Here is a 20,382-nt window from a genome sequence, read left to right as displayed (position 1 = left end):
ATAAACTATTATTAAGTCCTTTCTAGATTCAACTACCTAAAGGCTTTGAATTTAAGGCCTATTTTGTTAAAGGGAGATTAGTAAATCTTGAGAAGAATTAAAGATTAACACCAAACTGGGACTTTCTCATTGGTATAATCAGAAGAATTTAAAGAGGAGTAAAAAAGAAGTAACATTTTCACCATCTGATAGAAAGTGATTTAGGGATTTATCTCTGCATCCCCTGAAATCAACCTTAGGGAAACCGTGACAATAGCTAAGAGCATAGGCTCAGAAGACAGACTCCCCCCACCTCACAATTTGTTGGCTATCTTGTCTTGCGAACATAATTCCTCTAACCCTCACTTTCTTCATTGGTAAAACAGTACTTATAAAGATGTTGATTATAAATGAAAGAATGAAGGTAAAGCACAAAATCTAATACATAGTAAATGCTTAATAAACATAAGCCACCACCATCACCATTATTATTAAGCTTTGCACATAAGTTTCTGGACTTTTAAAAATGTTTTAAAGTTTTTAGTTGCATAAAAATAATATTCATTATAGTAAACACATAGTGATTACTACTACAGGTTCTTCTCTGGGTTTTATATGTATGCTAGCCGCTCGTTTAGCCGCTCATTCATGACCGATCCTTTGTGACCCTGTAGACAGTAGCCCACCGGGCTCCTCTGTCTACGGAATTCCAGACAAGAATACTGGAGTGGGTATTCCCTCCTCCAGGGGATATTTCTGATGCAGGGATCGGACCCAGGTTTCCTGCATTACAGGTAGATTCTTTACTGTCTGAGCCACCAGGAAAGCTCTTTATATATATATATATAATATATATATATATAAAATATATAATATATATATATATGACTAACCGTATTTTACATATATAAACATTTTACCTACGTTAAGAATTATTATTATCCCAATTCAAACTATTATGATAATTCATTCTTATCCCTCGTTCCCCACAGATGAGGTTTTTGCCCGAACGGGGGCAAAATCGGCCCCTGTGACATTTCTGGTGGCCTCCTTTGCCGCCTTTCTTGGGGCAAATACCAGAGGCAGACACTCAAGCCACTAGACATCAGTTCAGTTCAGTTCAGTCGCTCAGTCGTGTCCAACTCTTTGCGACCCCATGAATCGCAGCACGCCAGGCCTCCCTGTCCATCACCAACTCCCGGAGTTCACTCAGACTCACATCCATCGAGTCGGTAATGCCATCCAGCCATCTCATCCTCTGTCGTCCCCTTCTCCTCCTGCCCCCAATCCCTCCCAGCAACAGTCTTTTCCAATGAGTCAACTCTTCGCATGAGGTGGCCAAAGTACCGGAGTTCCAGCTTTAGCATCATTCCTTCCAAAGAAATCCCAAAGGGCTGATCTCTTTCAGAATGGACTGGTTGGATCTCCTTGCACTCCAAGGGACTCTCAAGAGTCTTCTCCAACACCGCAGTTCAAAAGCATCAATTCTTCGGTGCTCAGCTTTCTTCACAGTCCAACTCTCACATCCATACATGACCACAGGAAAAACCATAGCTTTGACTATACGGACCTTTGTTGGTAATCAGGCGCTAACAAATGAGATCACTCCTCATCCTGCGCTCGGGCCCTCGCCCCGCCCTCGACGCCGCGGCTTTCCGTGCTGGCCCCGCCCCTTGTGGAGGCGGGGCTTCCTCTCAGCTGGCGCGCTGACGTCACGATCCCGCGCCCTCGTCGCCCGTTCGCGCCTGCGCTGCGGCCGGAAGGTCGTCCCTGTGACCGGCTTGGGTTTTGGAGCTGCTGTCGCCATGTTGTCGGTTGCCGCCCGCTCGGGCCCATTCGCGCCCGTCCTATCGGCCACGTCCCGCGGGGTGGCGGGCGCGCTGCGGCCCCTGGTACAGGCCGCGGTGCCCGCCACCTCGGAGTCGCCTGTGCTGGACTTGAAGCGCTCCGTCCTGTGCCGGGAGTCGCTCAGAGGCCAGGCCGCGGGCCGGCCTTTGGTCGCTTCCGTGAGCCTCAATGGTGAGCCGGGCTGAAGGGTGCCTCTTGTCTTGCTCCTTCCGGCCCTGGACTCAGGGAGCAGTCGAGAACGGCAGGGGGCTGCGGGTAATGGAACAGAGCCCTGGTTGGGAATGGCATGGCCTGCGGGCCTGGTTGACCTTGGTTAGGCCTCTGCGCCTCCCAGGCCTCTGTAATAGTGAAAGATTTGAAAGACTGATTTAGCCATAGGCTCTCACCAAGAGTATATTTTACGCCTCTTGTCAGCAGATCCTAGTTTATCTTTGGTGCCTTGTTCTGTTTTTATGCACTGTTTGGAGATCCTTAATTGGCAGCTTGTGAGCCAGGTACCTGTAGTCGACCTTTACCTGCATAGTTGTTAAAAACGGACCATCTTTGGCGCCTCTTGAAATGTTGAATGTTGGCAGTGCTGGGCTCTGGTTTCCATTATCGTGTGTACTGGTTGCACCCTTCACTGAAGCAAGTGCTTCTCCAGTTCATCACAGTCCTCATCAGGCCTGCTTCATTCTTTGTTACTTGCCTGGTCCCATTGACCTTGGCGCTACACCAAGTTGTCCCCCACCCTCTTAAGTCGGCCTGCATTCATCCTTTATCTTTACTCTAAACGCCCCTCCCAGTCTTCCACATTTCCAAGTTTTACCTATCCTCTCAGTTCAGGATCAGGTTAGTAAAATCTTATGTTGCTGATTCCTTTATGTTTTATAGCACATAACACTTTCTATTCTGTATTGGATTTATTGAGGATTCCTCTGACCTTGAGCTTCAAGGTATAGAGAGTATCCTTTATTTTTCTGTCTTCCACAACTTCAGATTTTGCGTGTAGTTGGTGCAGAGTATTTGTGAGTGAATAAAGTGGCAGTTTTTCTTAGTGTGCCCCCCGGTTTTAGAGAAATTGCCCAAGCCGGTAATTTGGACCCAAATGAGAAACAATTAGGGAGGAGAAAATTTCAGTAACAAAGATGAAAAATATCTTGGAGTTGGTCATATGGCTAAAGAGTTTCTTCTAAAAATCACGGGCTTACCTGACTTTTCCAAGAAGTGGTAGAGGTATAAGGCAAACGTGTTCTCTGTAATCGTGACTTCAGCTTGAAGCTTAAGTTCACGTTAAAATTTTCTGTATAGATGGTTTGTGGAAAGATGGTTAATAGAGGGTATGGTAAGGGGCAGTTGAGGCAGAAGAAGATCCCTGAACTGGGATACATTAGAGCTCACTTTTGGAGAAGGAAATGGCAGCCCACTCCAGTGTTCTTGCCTGGAGAATCCCAGGGACGGGGGAGCCTGGTGGGCTGCCGTCTGTGGGGTCGCACAGAGCCGGACATGACTGAAGCGACTTAGCAGCAGCAGCAGAGCTCACTTTAAAACAAAACTGTTTTGTTATAATGCCTTAATTTTTCTCCATTTCTAGATGATGTTTCTATAAGTATTTGATTTTGTTTTCATTTAGAGCTAAATATAGTTAACGTCTTTGCTACTAGAAGTCACACCTAATAGAATTCATGTGAATTATTTAGAGAATGATTTTTACAATATATAGCACTTTTAATTTCCCAAAGTGTTCTTAATGATGGAGTTCAACATAAAGTGTAACCTACTAATAAAATGTGAGTAGACAACTGGATTTCTTTTGCTACCAAATCTCTGGATGATAATGTCAAAGTCATTCTCTTTAGTATTCTCTGCATTTCCTTGTGTGGAAGGATTGTAGACAGGGCTTTTAAGTATGAACTTGGGTTTCTTTATCTTTTAGGTATGCTATGCATCTCTTTCCTGTGTAATTCCAGACAGTCCTAGGGGAAAGTCAGTCACACTTAAGTAGGGTAGTATGTGGTATAATGTCACTTTGCTATAGTTGTGAGTATCCAGTAGTCACTACCTGTGTCCTTGTCCCCTCCAAAAAATGTTGAGTTAGTTAGAAAAGTACATAGATAGGTTTCTCCATTGTTTTTGACTACTTATGGCTTCCATTAAATTACTGACCATGTGAAACATATTCCTTACTGTCATGTTTGACTGCTCAAGGCAGTATGTTAGGTGAGACAGCCTAGTAGGTCCAGTAGAATTGCAGCTTATGTGACAGTGCTTTTTATAAGTTCATGTTTCTTTTGGAAACATTTTCTAAAACTGAGGAGTTTTTAGTGTCTCCTTTTCTAAAAAGCAGATCCGTGTTGTAGATTTTTTTAAACGAATATGCACTTTGCAAAGAGATTTACTTTCTGAAACATACTTAAAGGTGATACTGTAAGTTAATTTTTTGTCAGACATTAAAAAATGGTATGGGACAGGACATACCTGTTGTTTGAAAAAGTAAACTGTTGCATCCGTAATACAATAAGAACCTCCAACTTTTGAACTTTCAAAGATTTGAACATGTGTTCCATCAGCGTCAGGCGTGAGTAAAATTGCAGCTTGCCCTTTGTCTCCTCTATTTCTGACTGTTCTTCAGCTCTACCATCTCCCACCTCCTCTCCCTTCTCCAGTGGGCACCTCTTGCCTGTTTCTTTGATGCCAGCCCCTGTTTGCCACCTGTTGTACTTCTGTACTTTTCAAGATTAAAAATATATTTTATTTTTTGTGTTTGTTTTTTATGTATTATTTGTGTAAAAAGTATTGTAAACCTGTTACAGTACAGTACTGTGTAGTTGATTGTGTTAGTTGGGTACCTAGGCTAACTCTGTTGGACTTAGGAACAAATTGAACTCACAGATGCACTCTCAGAACAGAATTCATTTGTATATGGGGGACTTACTGTACTGCATAAACAGTAATTATTTGGTTATTTAATGTTCATTTGATAGTAACATTGGCCTATTTATGGCCTGGAGTAAAGTGTCCCAGTTGAGAGATCCACAGCAGTTAAAAAAAAATAGTAATACCCGACTCTTATAGATGTTACTGCCCTTCACTGATGTTAAATATGAAAAAAATTGCTCTTTTTTTATTATACTGAATTGAAATAATTGGTTCTTTTGGAGATTTCATTTGATTTTGATAGTTACATAGTCTGATAAGGGTGTCTTTTCTGCCCATTAGTGGTTTTACTTGAATTTTTACCCCAAAATCTAAAATAGAAATCTCTTTTAAGTTTTCTCCTACTACATTTATACTGTTTACAGAATGTTTATTATCTTAACAATTCTTAAGTTATGAATTTTTAGAAGTTCGGAGAGCAGGTAGTTAGGAATATAAAGTTAGACATTTGGATTAATAAGATGTTCATATCAGTTTAATGAATGGACTAGATGAGTTTTAGGGTCTCTTCTAATCCAGAAAATATGGATGATATTTAGCATAGTTTCACAGTATATCTTAGGTTGAATTTTTGGAGAGTTAAAATATTGCTGTTTGCAGTACTGTTTAACTTTTTTTAACCTGATGCACTGAATTGTTACAAATTCTGAATCAGCAGTGTTCTATCAGGTGGAGTCAATTATACATATTATGAGTTCATACCAATATGATAGGTAGTGGTTGAGTTAATTTTGTTTTCAGTATTTTATTTGCTGGCACTGCCACTTGGCCATTTCTGAGACCAGTGAGTGCTGTATTTCACGTTTTAATAATTTTGTTTTTGCTTATGAATTCATAAGGGCCCATTCCCTGATGTATGCCTCTTTCAGGGTCCTCATCTAATTGTGTTTTTTTAACCTTCTGTTTATCTTGCAGTCCCTGCTTCTGTTCGTTATTCCCATACAGACATCAAAGTGCCTGACTTCTCTGACTATCGTCGCCCTGAAGTGTTAGATAGTACAAAGTCTTCAAAAGAGAGCAGTGAGGCTCGGAAAGGTTTCTCCTATTTGGTGACTGCAACAACTACTGTGGGTGTTGCATATGCTGCCAAGAATGTTGTCTCTCAGTTTGTTTCCAGCATGAGTGCTTCTGCCGACGTGTTGGCCATGTCGAAAATTGAAATCAAGCTATCCGATATTCCAGAGGGGAAGAACATGGCTTTCAAATGGAGAGGCAAGCCCCTGTTCGTGCGCCATCGAACCAAGAAGGAAATTGACCAGGAAGCTGCAGTTGAAGTGTCCCAGTTGAGGGACCCACAGCATGACTTAGAACGAGTAAAGAAACCTGAGTGGGTTATCTTGATAGGTGTTTGCACTCATCTTGGTTGTGTACCCATTGCAAATGCAGGAGATTTTGGTGGTTATTACTGCCCTTGCCATGGGTCACACTATGATGCGTCTGGCAGGATCAGGAAGGGGCCTGCACCTCTCAACCTTGAAGTTCCCTCATATGAGTTCACCAGCGATGATATGGTGATTGTTGGTTAGAGACCTGGACTCGAGTTACAGGCTTCTTTCAGTCTTCATGTCACCTCAGAAGAGTTACTTGAGAACAAGCCTTCTGTGCTTTGAATTAGTTGATTTGAAATATTTAAGAATTGCTAATAATGTGTTTGCAAACATGTAAATTGAATTTAATGTTGAATACTTTCAAGCATTCACCTAAAAAAGCCACCATTAAACATTGTTATGCTCAAAGGGTGTAGTGTCTTTGATAGTTAATTCTAATTAAAAATTGTAGATGAGTGTATAAAATATTTGTGAAATCTGTAGTTGACTTTCTTAATTATTTACCTTCTTCAGTTAATTCTAATTAAAAATTGTAGATGAGTGTATAAAATATTTGTGAAATCTGTAGTTGACTTTCTTAATTATTTACCTTCTTCTGTGAGGGACAGAGATTCTACAGAGCTCATTGTTAGGTTGAGGTAGAATTAGCTGGTCATCTCCCAAGACCAGGGAGATGTTTTTTGGCATTGGCAGAAACAATAGTATCCAAGTTTCTTTGCTGTTTTGCACACCTGGCTATGCACACCTTCCACTCCCACCTGTATGACAGGCCAAGAAGTTTTATTCATCATTTATGGGAGTAACTTATTAATTAGAATTCTTCAGTTTTAAGAGGCAGTGGTGTGGGGTATTTTCTGAGAGCAGCTTTCCAAAATGGAAGTGCTGCTCCTTTATTTCCTTCATCTGGTGGAGGTATTTATGTCCCCCAGAGCTCATACATCCATCCTGTCAGGAGGCAGAGAGGGCATAGTATATCTGAGATTTAATACTACCTTTGTGTGAAAATGATCCTGCTGGTTTTGTTTCTTTGATGGTAACATTTTGAGGTGCTTCTTCCAGTTGGATTTGGAGACACCACTTTTCACTGTGAAGTGAGGGTGGGGACAGGAAGACAAACCTGAATTAACCCCCTCTTCTTTCTGCTTCTTGCTTCCAGTTCACAGGTCAAATAAGACCAAGATCTGGTGTTCTCTGTAGGAACTGGAAGTCGGCTTTGCCCTTTGTTGAGATCACAGCTATCTTGATAGGTTTGTCTTGTCTTTTCCGTTTGGAGGTGGGTTAGTAATGTACTCCACTGGGCACACCTTGTGATCACACATGTTTTTGTAAAATAGCAAATGAGATTCAGTGATTAGGTCTTCCAGAGGGAACTGGTCTTTTAGGGTTCTAGACTTTAAAAATCAGTGTGTGTCAGAAAATGTCAGTTTCCAGGCTTACAAGTAAATACTAATCTTCGGTTCATTTTTTGCCATCCATTCTAGAGGGAAAATTAGCAGGTACAGTATATGGGGCACTTAATAGTATTTTGTTCCGGATCTCCATATAATGACATTTAGGTTCAAGTATTTAAGTATAAGTATGAGACAAACCTGCAAATTTGCTACTTTTTGACAGGTTGTCTATTTTAAATGGAGGGCTCTCTGACCTTTTGTTCCTATGTAGATTACCAAGGAAAAGTTGGTATTGTTTCATTTAAAAATAGTGAAACTGTATCATGTATGAGTAATATATGTTTATAGTGTTTGGTTTTAATATTTGGATCATTTCATGTGAAGTTTTTTTCCCCCCTGATTTATGGTGAGGCCAAGAGAATCAGTATCTATTTGTTGGATATTTTGCTTGTTTATCATTTTGGTGAAGATTCCATTTTTTTAAATATTCATGGGCAAAATCCTATACCTTTTCCTATACTCATGCTACTTTTTTAATGGTCCCAATTGTCCACAACTTACTGTTTAAAACTACAATATCTCCAGTAGAAGCTGACAAATTTTGAGGCTGTTTTCTTTAAGTGGCCCCAGGAGGTATTCATAACTTCTTGGGATATACTAATATAGGAACTTTGCATTTGTAGAATCATTGCTTGGAGGAACTTTGTGGGGTGATAAAGATTCAACTTTTAATTTGAAGGTGAATTAAACCTTGAGTAGAGACCTTGAAACATTGAATGAATCCTTAGAACCCAGCAAATTGTGTGACTGTTCATTTGTCATCCTTTGTCAAAAAGTATTGATAACTGTGTTATTTGTACATAATTGAAGCTGCTGAGCTCAGTATCCAGCAGGTAGTTGCTAGTTGTTAGTTGCATGAGTTGGGGGGCGTGGTGTAGTGGAAGAAGTACTAAACTAGAACTTGAGGGTTTTCTGGCTTTGCCATTTCCTCAACACGGGCCTGTCACTTACTCTCCTTAGGACAGTTGTTCTCTAAAAATCCTTCCAACTAGAATTTTATGAGCCCCTTAATCTTACTCCCATAATAGAATTGACTTCCTTAAATAAGCATTTGTTGTATTTGGTCCAGACTCAGAATTTTAATGAACAGAGCCAACCTTTCCTAACCCGTGCCCAGCCGGGGCAGCTCTGCCGCTTTACGGGGCATTTGTGGCCATCGTTGGATGTCATAGTGGTTGCAGGGTGCTTTCAGTATTGGGGGAGGTGGTTCTGAGGAATGTAATATGCTCAGTTGAGGAAAACAGATCCACGTGCTGGAAGAAGAAAAAGTGCTGCCAAAAAGGTTAACTGCACCATTTTTCTGTAGAGAAAAGTTATATTTTTCTCCTACCCTGAAGTGATGCCTCAAAATAGAATGCTGAAACACAACTGCATTAGAGGCTACCTGGAAGTGGGGGACAAAAATAGGCAATTTACTGATTCCTGGATATTTCACAGGCGTTTTGTGCCCGAATTGCTGTATATGGTGGGCTGCTTATGTCTTTCATGATACTTTGACTAATGATGTTAAACCATTAAATCCCAGTATCCCATTTAATTTTTAAGAAGATGATTTTTCCACAAGTGACTGGACAAGTAAAATTACTTTATACTACTTTGCTAAATGAGTGGATAGAGCAGATGTCTGTTAGCTTTATTATTATTTTGCTGAAACAAAATCCTAGATATTAGGGAGAAAAATGAGGGAAACCTGACCAGTTGGCACCCTGATGTGAGATTATTAGCATGTACTTCTCTATACAGGGAATTGGGGCAATCTTGAGGTCCATGCCACATGCTCTTAAAAGAGGGGTTTTAGGAAAGAGTATTTCTTTAAAAAAGAATTTGTTAGAGATAACACCAGATTTACCATGATCTTTCAAATCATACCTTTGGAAAATCTTTTACTCAGTCTGAGTCCTTATCTGATATCAAAACGGGCTATTAAGTACTCTGTAATTTTTCTGAACAATGGGAATGTACTGTTTGTCTGAATTTCAGAGAAGTCATTCTTCATTCCGGTGCTGCTGAAACTCATTTTCTGTATTTTCATGTCATGTGAATATCATTGCATTTTTTATATTAACCCAAAATGTCCATATTTTTTTAGACTGATATCCTTGACCCACTGTTCTGACACATTCTCATCTGTATTTTCTAATGACTCCCCTTGGTCACTTCTCTAAACTTCATACTCCATTCAGCTGCTTAGCTGGCATCTGTGCACGGATGTTGCATTAACACCTGAAACTCAAAATGTCCAAAAGAAAAGGAAGTCCTGTCTTTCTGAAGCCAACTTCATTGCAGTTGGCAGGCTTAAAACTTCTAGTCCCTTCTGCCTCCTTTTCCATTACAGTCAATCCACAAACCCTGCTAATTGTCTTCTTAATAAAACAGATCCGTAACTGTCTCAGCAATCTGTTTTTCAGTCCCTAAGTTGTGTCTGGCTGTTCGCAACCCCCTGAACCGCAGCATGCCAGGCTTTCCTGTCCTTCAGCATCTCCCAGAGCTTGCTCAAGTTCATGTGCATCAAGTTGGTGATGCCATCCAACCATCTCACCCTCTGTTACCTCCTCTCTTGCATCAGTCTTTCCCAGCATCAGAGTCTTTTCCAGTGAGTCGGCTCTTGGCTTCAGGTGCCCAAGGTATTGGAGCTTCAGCTTCAGCCCTTTCAATGAATATTCAGAGTTGCTTTCCTTTAGGATTGACGACAATCTGTAGCATTCTAGTAATGACAAACTTTTAGAGCACTGTCTCCTAGCCACCCAGGCTAAGTGTACTTTATGTGTATTATCACATTTAAAACAACAAATCCTATCAGGGAGGACAACCAACAAAAACTTGGTTGCTATTCCTAGTTTACAAGAGAAACAGGCATGCAGAAGTTTCTTGTTTACAATCACAGCTGGTAGGTTTTATTTCAGCCCAAGGAGTCTTGAGCCCAGAGCCTGTATTTCTGATAGCCATCATATATATATAATTGAAAAAGATCTCAAAGCACTATACCAATTTCTTGTCCATTTTTGCTTGGTCTAATTGCAGCAAGATTCCAAGCAGGTCTTTCCTCCAGTCCTGTCCCCGAAAAACCCATCCATCCTCCACATAGTTACCAGAAGAGTATGGGTGTGGTTCCTGGGTTCCAGTGTTGGCTCTGCTATTTCTTAGGTGATCTGATATAAATCACTTCATGTTTTTGTGCTTCCCTTCATCTGAAAAATAATACCCTCAAGGTGTTTCTTTATGAATGAATGCATTAGTGTAGGTCAAGAGATGACTTCGAAACTCCTGAACATAGAACCTCTGTAAGGTGCTACTTGGCTGCATCCCGTCAGTAAACCTTTTGCTCCAATAACATGACTTGCTTGTTGTCACTGCTGTTCTCCTTTTAACCTCTTCCCACACTGACCCTTTGCCTTGTTTCCCTTCCTTTCTTTTTTATTAACTAGGCTGACCTCTGCCTTCAAGACCTGGTGTGGTACTCTGCACTTAAATCACGTAGACGCTTCAGCAAGTTTCCCCAAAATAACCAGGGTATATCCATCTAGATATTTATATTTTACTTCATTGTAACATTCACTATCCAGTTTTGTCTCCCCACCACTGGACAAGAGGCTGGGGCCCATAGCAAGTACTCAGTCATGGAATTGAATTCTGAACGGGGGAAAGAGGTGAATTTCTGAGTGGCATTTGAAAGGAAAAATTTCTAGGGCGTACTTTGTAAATATCAGCTTTGACATTTTAAAAACTAGAACAATCATGTAACATCTGTGTATCTTACCTTTCTGGTATTGAGGAAGGAACTATATATAGTACAGGATATTTTGGATTTAAATTTAGACTTCATTCCCAGAAGAAAAAATTGAGAGTAAATAATTCAACATTTAAAGAAAATCTGGTATTATAATATTGTACTTTATTTTCAATTACTTCATAATGACCTTTCTTTGGCCCATGGAAGATTTCAATGTCAAAAGGTTTGTTCTTTAGTTAATTTTATTTTCAAAACTTTTAAATGTAATTGACATCATTATTTCTACCATTTTTTCCCTCTTCTGTTCACTTTGCATCCTGGGATTTAGGAAGGGGCCATTTTGCTTGGAGAGGAAAAATATCAAGCACGTGAATTGATCAGTTCTTCTCTGAGGTAGGAAGGATGGATTATTTTCTCTATTAATAGTCAGCACTACTTACTGGGGTTAAAAATGATTCCTTAAAAAACTGGAAATAGAACTGCCTTATGATCCAGCAATCCCACTGCTGGGCATACACACTGAGGAAACCAGAATTGAAAGAGACACGTGTACCCCAATGTTCATCGCAGCACTGTTTATAATAGCCAGGACATGGAAGCAACCTAGATGTCCATCAGCAGATGAATGGATAAGAAAGCTGTGGTACATATACACAATGGAGTATTACTCAGCCATTAAAAAGAATACATTTGAATCAGTTCTAATGAGGTGGATGAAACTGGGGCCTATTATACAGAGTGAAGTAAGCCAGAAGAAAAAACATAAATATGGTATACTAACGCATATATATGGAATTTAGAAAGATGGTAACAATAACCCTGTGTACGAGACAGCAAAAGAGACCCTGATGTATAGAACAGTCTTATGGACTCGGTGGGAGAGGGAGAGGGTGGGAAGATTTGGGAGAATGACATTGAAACATGTAAATTATCATGTAAGAAACGAGTTGCCAGTCCAGGTTTGATGCACGATACTGGATGCTTGGGGCTAGTGCACTGGGATGACCCAGAGGGATGGAATGGGGAGGGAGGAGGGAGGAGGGTTCAGGATGGGGAACACATGTATACCTGTGGCGGATTCATTTTGATATTTGGCAAAACTAATACAATTATGTAAAATTAAAAAAAAAAAATGTCCTAAATATAGTACTGCCAGGAATGCAAGGTTGAGATGGTTTCTACTTTAGCTACTTAAAGGAGACCAAAATATATCACAAAGACTATTCAAGTGCTTACTCATTCAATTAGAGATTGAAAATCTCTAGTTGGAGTGCAAAAGTAAAATTAATTTTGTGAAGAGGTTTAGCAACATCTTTGTAATAATTTTTCCATAACAACACATGACAGGTTTATCAGTGAATGAAAATCACAAATTCAATAAACTACACTTGATATTTTTGCCTAAACTTGGGCCAATGTGAGTACAAAAGCTTACAATAATCTGACTTTTGAAATTCTTAATAGAATATTTGCAAAGGTAATCAAAGTATAAGTAATAGATTTTTCATACATTTTTAAAAGAGCAAACAAAACTTGGACTCCTTAACTGAAGGGGAAAAAATGCTAACACATTTCACATAATCATCCAGTCTAGGGTGAGTGTCTGAAATCTGCCATTTTCTTTAATCTGTGTGTGATAAAATTCTAACCCAGTCTCTTCTGTTTCTGAGGGAATGCAGGCTTTCTTAGCTCTACCCAAAGACACAGTCTCTCCTGTGGCCCGTTTGGCCATTTGGAGGGAGAGTGCGTTCTGAAGATTCCAACTGATATCAGGATAGAAAAATCAGACTGGGGACCGTTTTCCCTTTGGTTAAGGATTTTATGTTAGACCCTCTTATATATAAATCTCAAATGAGGTAAAGGGTGTGAAAGGTAAATAAACTAAACATACAACAGCTTGAAGTGAGGTATACCCACGAGGTATATGAATATGTCTTTAGAATATGATTAAGTATGTAGAAAGGTGATTAGGTGAAAATATATCCATATTCAAGACTGTTTTATCAACTGAAGATTGGTATTCCTGCGTTCTTCCCTGGAAGTTCAGATTTGCATGTGTACATGGTTTTGATGCTAATAGAGAGCAAAGCTAAATTCCTCTACAGTTAATGGTTCACATTGTAGACCTCCCTGCCCCCTTTAACATCCAAGGACTTTACTAACTGAATCCAAAGTCTGGTTATTTGAGGAGACCAAGAAAATAAAAATGAGACAGAACAAAAATACATGAGACAACAGAGCTGACCATTGTCACTTGATGGAAGAGGTTACTAATAAAGGAATGCAGCTCTACTACAACAAAGTTACAAAGCTCAGGTGTTACAGATGATTTACTAGCAAAATACACCAAAATTTATCCAAGAAGTGGAAACCTTGAATGTACCAATTAGCAGAGATCAAATTAAGTATAAAAATTTAATATTAAAAGCCTGATATGAAATATATAAAAATAAGACATCAGTCTCATTTACTGAATAAGTGCAATTTTATGGTATTTTTTTCACCAGTAACGGAAATCTGGGCTCTCTGTTCCTCCCCTTAGACAGTCACACCATCCTTGAGACATGATGATCAAGTGTGGAGTAAATGGATTTGGCTGTACTAAACACCTGGTCGTCAGGGCTGTTTATAACTCTCACAGGATATTTTGGATATTGTTATTGACCCCTTCATTGATATCAGCTACTTAGTCAACATATGTGTATGTATGCTCAGTTGCTAAGTTGTGTCCAATTCTTTGCAACCCCATGGACTATAGCCCGCCAGGCTCCTCTGTCCATGGGATTTTCCAGGCAAGAATACTGGAACCCCAGGTTGCCATTTCCTACTCTGGGGGATCTTCCTGACCCAGGGGTCTAAGCTGTGTCGCCTATGTCTCCTGCATTGGCAGGCAGATTCTTTACCTGGGCAGCCCACTTAGTCTACATATTCTAGTCAACATATTCCAATATTATTTCACCTATAGCATGTTCAGTAGTACAGTCAAGGCTGAGAATGGGAAGCTCATCAATGGAAAGCCCATCTCCAAGGCTGTAGGCAAGGTTTTCCGAGCTGAATGGGAAGCTCACTAACATGACTTTTCATATCTCCACCCCTAATGTGGATCTGGCCTGCCATCTAGAAAAAGCTGTTAAACATGATGACGTCAAGAAGATGGTGAAGACATCAGAGGGCCCCCAAAAGTTTATCCTGGGCTACACTGACAACCAGGTTCTCTTGCAAGTTTAGCACTGAAACCTACTCTTCCATCTTGAACACAGGTAGGAAAACGCCCTCAGTGACCGCTTTGTCAAGTTTCTTTCCTGATAGGATGGTGTATTTGACTATAGCAAGAGGGTGGTGGCTGTTATTGGTCCACATGGCCTCTACAGAGTAGAAGTCCTGGACCACCAGGCACAGTGAGGGGCCCTCAGTTGTGGAGTCCTTGCCCCAACTCGATCCCCCAACACACAAGAACCTCCTATGCCAGTATAGTTTCCATTTAAGACTCTGAAGAAGAGGAAGGTCCTAGGGAACCCTACCTTACCATGTACTATTAATAAAATACACCATACCCAGCATTGCCCCCTCCTCCCAAAATCAGTGTAGCAAAAGAATAGTAAACTTGGACCATGTAAGGTTTATTCTAGAAATGTGATGTAATTTGGTGTCAAGAACAGTGTGGAGATTCCTTAAAAAACTGGAAATAGAACTGCCTTATGATCCAGCAATCCCACTGCTGGGCATACACACTGAGGAAACCAGAAGGGAAAGAGACACGTGTACCCCAGTGTTCATCACAGCACTGTTTATAATAGCCAGGACATGGAAGCAACCTAGATGTCCATCAGCAGATGAATGGATAAGAAAGCTATGGTACATATACACAATGGAGTATTACTCAGCCATTAAAAAGAATACATTTGAATCGGTTCTAATGAGGTGGATGAAACTGGAGCCTATTATACAGAGTGAAGTAAGCCAGAAGGAAAAACACCAATACAGTATACTAACGCATATATATGGAATTTAGAAAGATGGTAACAATAACCCTGTGTACGAGACAGTAAAAGAGACACTGATGTATAGAACAGTCTTATGGACTCTGTGGGAGAGGGAAAGGGTGGGAAGATTTAGGAGAATGGCATTGAAACATGTAAAATATCATGTATGATACGAGTTGCCAGTCCAGGTTCGATGCACGATACTGGATGCTTGGGGCTAGTGCACTGGGACGACCCAGAGGGATGAAATGGGGAGGGAGGAGGGAGGAGGGTTCAGGATGGGGAACACATGTATACCTGTGGCGGATTCATTTTGATATTTGGCAAAACTAATACAATTATGTAAAGTTTAAAAATAAAAACAAAACAAAACAAACAAAAAAAACAAAGAAGAAGTAAATACACAAAGCTAGCAATGGATGTGGAAAAATAATTTCTAACGTCAATATAAATAAATAGGTAAGGAGAAGTTTGAAATGTGAGAGAGGCTAATTAACAAAACTAGTAGCAAATATTCTAAATTGTGAAACACTAGGATAACTCTAAAGATTATGACTAGCTAGTGATGCCCACTATCACTAGCATTATTTAACACTGTTTTGGAGTTTCTAGAAAATATAGGACAGGAAAATGAAGTAATTGGTACAAATCCTTGAAAATGAGATACAACAATATTTTCCTGTTGATAATGCAATATTTCCAGAAAACCTAAAGGTCCTAATTAAAAGAATTAAAAATTTGGTAAGGTGCTGTAAGACAAGTATTCTAAATTGGAGCTTTTCACTACATCAGAAGTAAAGCTCCTAAAGCTGAAAATGGGGGAAATAATTACTTTTATAATATGTAAGGGACTCCCTGGTAGCTCAGTTGGTAAAGAATTCGCCTGCATTGCAGGAGACCCCAGTTCGATTCCTGGGTCTGGCAGATCCACTGGAGAAGGGATAGGCTACCTACTCCAGCATTCTTGGGCTTCCCTGGTGGCTCAACTGGTAAAGAATCTGTCTGCAATGTGGGATATCTGGGTTTAATCCCTGGTCTGGGTTGGGAAGATCTGGAGAAAGGAACAGTTCCCCACTCCAGTCTTCTGGCCTGGAGAATTCCATGGATTGTATAGTCCATGGGGTTGCAAAGAGTCAGACATGAATGAGTGACTTTCAGATTCACTTTATAATATGTAAGCTACCCTTGGGTGAAGATTGCCTTTTTAAGTCAGTATTCTCAGCACTTAGAACAGTGCTTGATATATGGTAGATGCTAAATAAATATTTGTTAAATATGTCTATGACCAAAAGAATATACAACATGAATGCATTTCATTAGAAACATACAGGAATATAGAAAAAAAAGTCTAAATCAAGATATAAATAAATGGAAAGGCTCTTGAATGGGATAAATTATTTTCATTAAAAGGCAAATTCTCTCCAAATTAACATGTACATTTAGTGAATTTGCGCTTTAGGATTGCTACAGCCTTTCTTTTTTTCTTGTTTACTTTCTTTTATTTAGGATAAAATGGTCATGAAATTTATATAGAAGAAATATCCAGAAATAGCCAAGAAAAATATAAAAAAGAATGAAGATTTGCTTAGGATATGAGAAGCTACCATAAAATAATTGTAGTTATATTAATATGACATTGACATGAGAACAAACAGATCAGTGGAACAAAACAGACGATCAAGAACTGGATATCAGGGTATATGAGAATTTAGTACAAGGAAAACAGCATTCAGTTCAGAGGGGAAAGAATGGTTTGTTTAATAAGTGGTACTGGCAAAACCTACTATCTGTTTCAAAGGAAACAGTTGATCTAAGCTCTTATTACACATAAATTTTAGGGAGGTTAAAATGTGTGAAAGACAAAAAAATTTAAGAAATCTGAAAAATTGTTTATGTAATCTGAGGATGGAAAGGCCTTCTTAATCATGACAGGACACTTAAAACCTGTAGCAGAAAAGTTTGCAGCTTGCAGATGACATGATACCATACATAGAAAATCCTAAAGATAATATCAGAAAATTGCTAGAGCTAACCAGTGAATTTAGAAAGTCACAGGATACAAAATCAAACACAGAAATCACTTGCATTTCTATATACTAATAATGAAAAATTAGAGAAATTAGAGAAACAATCCCATTCACCATTGCAACAAAAAGAATAAAATATCTAGGAATAAACCTACCTAAAGAGACAAAAGAACTGTATACAGAAAGTTAAATGACACTGATGAAAGAAATCAAAGATGGCATAAACAGATGGAGAGATATTCCATGTTCCTGATTTGGAAGAATCAATATTGTAAAAAATGGCTATATGACCAAATGCAATCTACAGTTTCAGTGCTATCCCTATCAAATTACCAATGGTGTTTTTCACAGAACTAGAACAAAAAATGTACAATTCATATGGAAACACAAAAAGATCCCCAACAACCAAAGCAATCTTGAGAAGGAATAGAGCTAGAGGAATCAGCCTTCCTGACTTCAGACTATACTTCAAAACTACAGTATGGTACTGGCACAAAAATAGAAATACAAACCAATGGAGCAAGATAGAAAGCCCATAGATAAATCTCACCTATGGGTACCTTATTTTTGACAAAGGAGGCAAGAATATACAATGGGGCAAAAACAGTCTCTTCAGTAAGTGGTGCTGGGAAAACTGGACAGCTACATGTAAAAGAATGAAATTAGAACACTTCCTAGCATTATACACAAAGATAAAATTGATTAAAGACCTAAATGTAAGACCAGAACTATGAAACCCTTAGAGGGAAAACAGGCAGAATATTTGATGACATAAATCAAAGCAAGATCCTCTATGACCCACCTCCTAGAGTAATGGAAATAAAAACAAAAACAAACAAGTGGGACCTGATTAAAATTAAAAGTTTTTGCACAGCAAAGGAAACTATAGACAAGGTGAAAATGCAGCCCTCAGAATGGGAGAGAATAGTAGCAAATGAAACAATTGACAAGGATTAATCTCTAAAATGTATAAGCAGCTCATACAACTCAATACCAGAAAAACAAACAACCCAATCAAAAAGTGGGAAAAAGACCTAAACAGACATTTCTCCAAAGAAGACATACAGATGCCTAACAAACACATGAAAAGATGCTCAATATTGTTCATTATTAGAGAAATGCAAATCAAAACTACAATAACACCTCACACCAGTCGGAATGGCCATTGTCAAAAAGTCTACAAACAATAAATGCTGGAGAGGGTGTGGAGAAAAGGGAACCCTCTTGCACTCTTGGTGGGAATGCAAATTGATACAGTCATTATGGAAAACGGTATACTGATTCCTTAAAAAACTAGGAATAAAACCACCATATGACCCAGCAGTCCCCCTACTAGGCATATACCCTGAGGAAACCAAAACTGGAAAAGACGCATGTAGCCCAGTGTTCACTGCAGCACTGTTTGCAATAGCTAGAACAAGGAAGCTACCTAGATGTCCATTACCAGATGAATGGATAATGAAAAACTGGTACACATGTGTATAATAAATATTACGCAGCCATTGAAAGGAACACATGTGAATCAGTTCTAATGAGGTGGATGAACCTAGAGCCTGTTATACAGAGTGAAGTAAGTCAGAAAGAGAAATATCGTATCTAATATCATACATATCGTGGAGAATATTGTATACTAATGCATACACATGGAATCTAGAAAGATGGTACTGATGAATTTATTTGCAGAGTAGTGATGAAGACATTTACATAGAGAACAGACTTATGGACACGGGGAGAAGGGGAGGGAGGAGAGGATGAGATGTATGGAGAGAGTAACATGGAAACTTACATTACCATATGTAAAATAGGTAGCCAAGGGGAATTTGCCATCTGACTCAGGGAACTCAAAACAGGGGCTCTGTAACAATCTAGAGGAGTTGTGTAGAGAGGGAGATGGGAGAGAGATTCAAAGGGAGGGGACATAGGTACACCTGGCTGACTCATGTTGATGTCTGGCAGAAACCAACAAAATTCTGTAAAGCAATTGTTCTTCAATTAAAAAAAAAAAACAAAAAACTATAGCAGAAAAGATAGACCAGATAGATCTATGTAAAAAAACCCCAAGTTTTGAATAACAAAAGATATTAGCCAAATCAGAGAGAAGTTTATTAAAATTCTAATGAAAAGATTAGTTAATACGTGTAATGTAGAGAGAGATTTTATAAATTGACAAGAAAAGGACAAAACTCCAGAAAAAAAATGAGAAAAAGGAATACATAAGCAAATAGAGGAAAAGTAAATCTGAGTGACCAGTAAATAGATAAGAATGTATAAAATCTCCCTATTGTCAGATTAAGCACAGTGGTAATGGGGTATCATTTTACATACATTATACAGGCAAAACTTTACAGAAAAACAGTATCTTTGGCTATTGAATAAGTGTGAGAAAATGTTACTTTCACACATTGCTGGCAGATATAGATCATTTTAATATATTTCTCAAGACTTTTTTCCAAAACCAAAAATACACATACTTATTGGTGCCACAGTCACTTTTCTGAGACATGCCTCATAGAAATAAAAACACAATTATGGGAAGATGAAGGTAAAAGTATTTGTTTTGGTGAATTTATAATAGGTCCAATCTAGAAACAAAGTGACAATGATAAAAACAATAAAAATGTATAAATGCTTCTGCATATGATTTTATGAGTGTGGGAAAAGTGTGGAAGAATGCCAGGTGCTAAAATGGATTATCTGGAATTGAGGTTGTTGACTGAAAACAAGTGTACAACATGAGAGCTGTGAGTTTCAGGTTTATCTGAGGACTCACTGAGAGCTCCGAGGAACTGCTCCAAAGAGGTGACAGGAGTGGTCAGTATACATGTGCTTTTGGCCAAGAGGCACATGCGATCAAGCACACATTTGGCAGAATGCTAGTGCTAGTCACAAGGAACAGACGTCTCTTTTAATGATTTTAATCTTTTCTAAGCACAGGACGAGATATGCAAGAATCCAGGTTTATAAAATTTTCCTGAAAATATCTAACTATCTGAGGGCCTGTTCTGCCAGTTTTCCCAGAGCAGAGTGTCTCATCCTGACCTTTGCCCCGAATTCCTGTCAGGGTGTACTGTAAGTCAGCAATTGCAGTGGCTATTGACTCGATTCTTGTAGAACCAGGTG

General features: G+C 39.1%; 1 protein-coding gene and 1 long non-coding RNA gene across 2 annotated transcripts; one reads left to right on the top strand and one right to left on the bottom strand.

The window, feature by feature from the left end:
* The first annotated feature begins 1,722 nt into the window (after positions 1-1,722).
* On the top strand, positions 1,723-6,479 carry UQCRFS1 (ubiquinol-cytochrome c reductase, Rieske iron-sulfur polypeptide 1). Its single transcript, XM_070770282.1, has 2 exons — positions 1,723-1,998; positions 5,659-6,479. Exons 1-2 carry the CDS (start codon positions 1,785-1,787, stop codon positions 6,267-6,269), a joined length of 825 nt encoding a protein of 274 aa, XP_070626383.1. The 5' UTR covers positions 1,723-1,784; the 3' UTR covers positions 6,270-6,479.
* Positions 6,194-6,822, bottom strand: LOC139177019 (uncharacterized). The gene is made up of 2 exons (XR_011561381.1): positions 6,661-6,822; positions 6,194-6,575 (listed from the first exon to the last, which is right to left on the bottom strand). It is a non-coding gene; the product is annotated as an uncharacterized lncRNA (long non-coding RNA).
* Between the last annotated feature and the right edge of the window lie 13,560 nt (positions 6,823-20,382).

This window comes from Bos indicus, chromosome 18, assembly GCF_029378745.1.
Source record: "Bos indicus isolate NIAB-ARS_2022 breed Sahiwal x Tharparkar chromosome 18, NIAB-ARS_B.indTharparkar_mat_pri_1.0, whole genome shotgun sequence".
Classification (NCBI taxonomy): Eukaryota; Metazoa; Chordata; class Mammalia; order Artiodactyla; family Bovidae; genus Bos; species Bos indicus.
Note: the sequence above shows the minus strand (reverse complement) of the source record. Positions and strands in the feature narration are given on the sequence as shown.

What these genes read in the sequence shown, in the direction of transcription:
- UQCRFS1 (XM_070770282.1), top strand. Translation starts at nt 1,785, where the DNA reads ATGTTGTCGGTTGCCGCCCGCTCGGGCCCATTCGCGCCCGTCCTATCG. An exon ending in CGCTTCCGTGAGCCTCAATG is followed by an intron (nt 1,999 to 5,658) that starts GTGAGCCGGGCT and finishes TTTATCTTGCAG; the next exon opens with TCCCTGCTTCTGTTCGTTAT.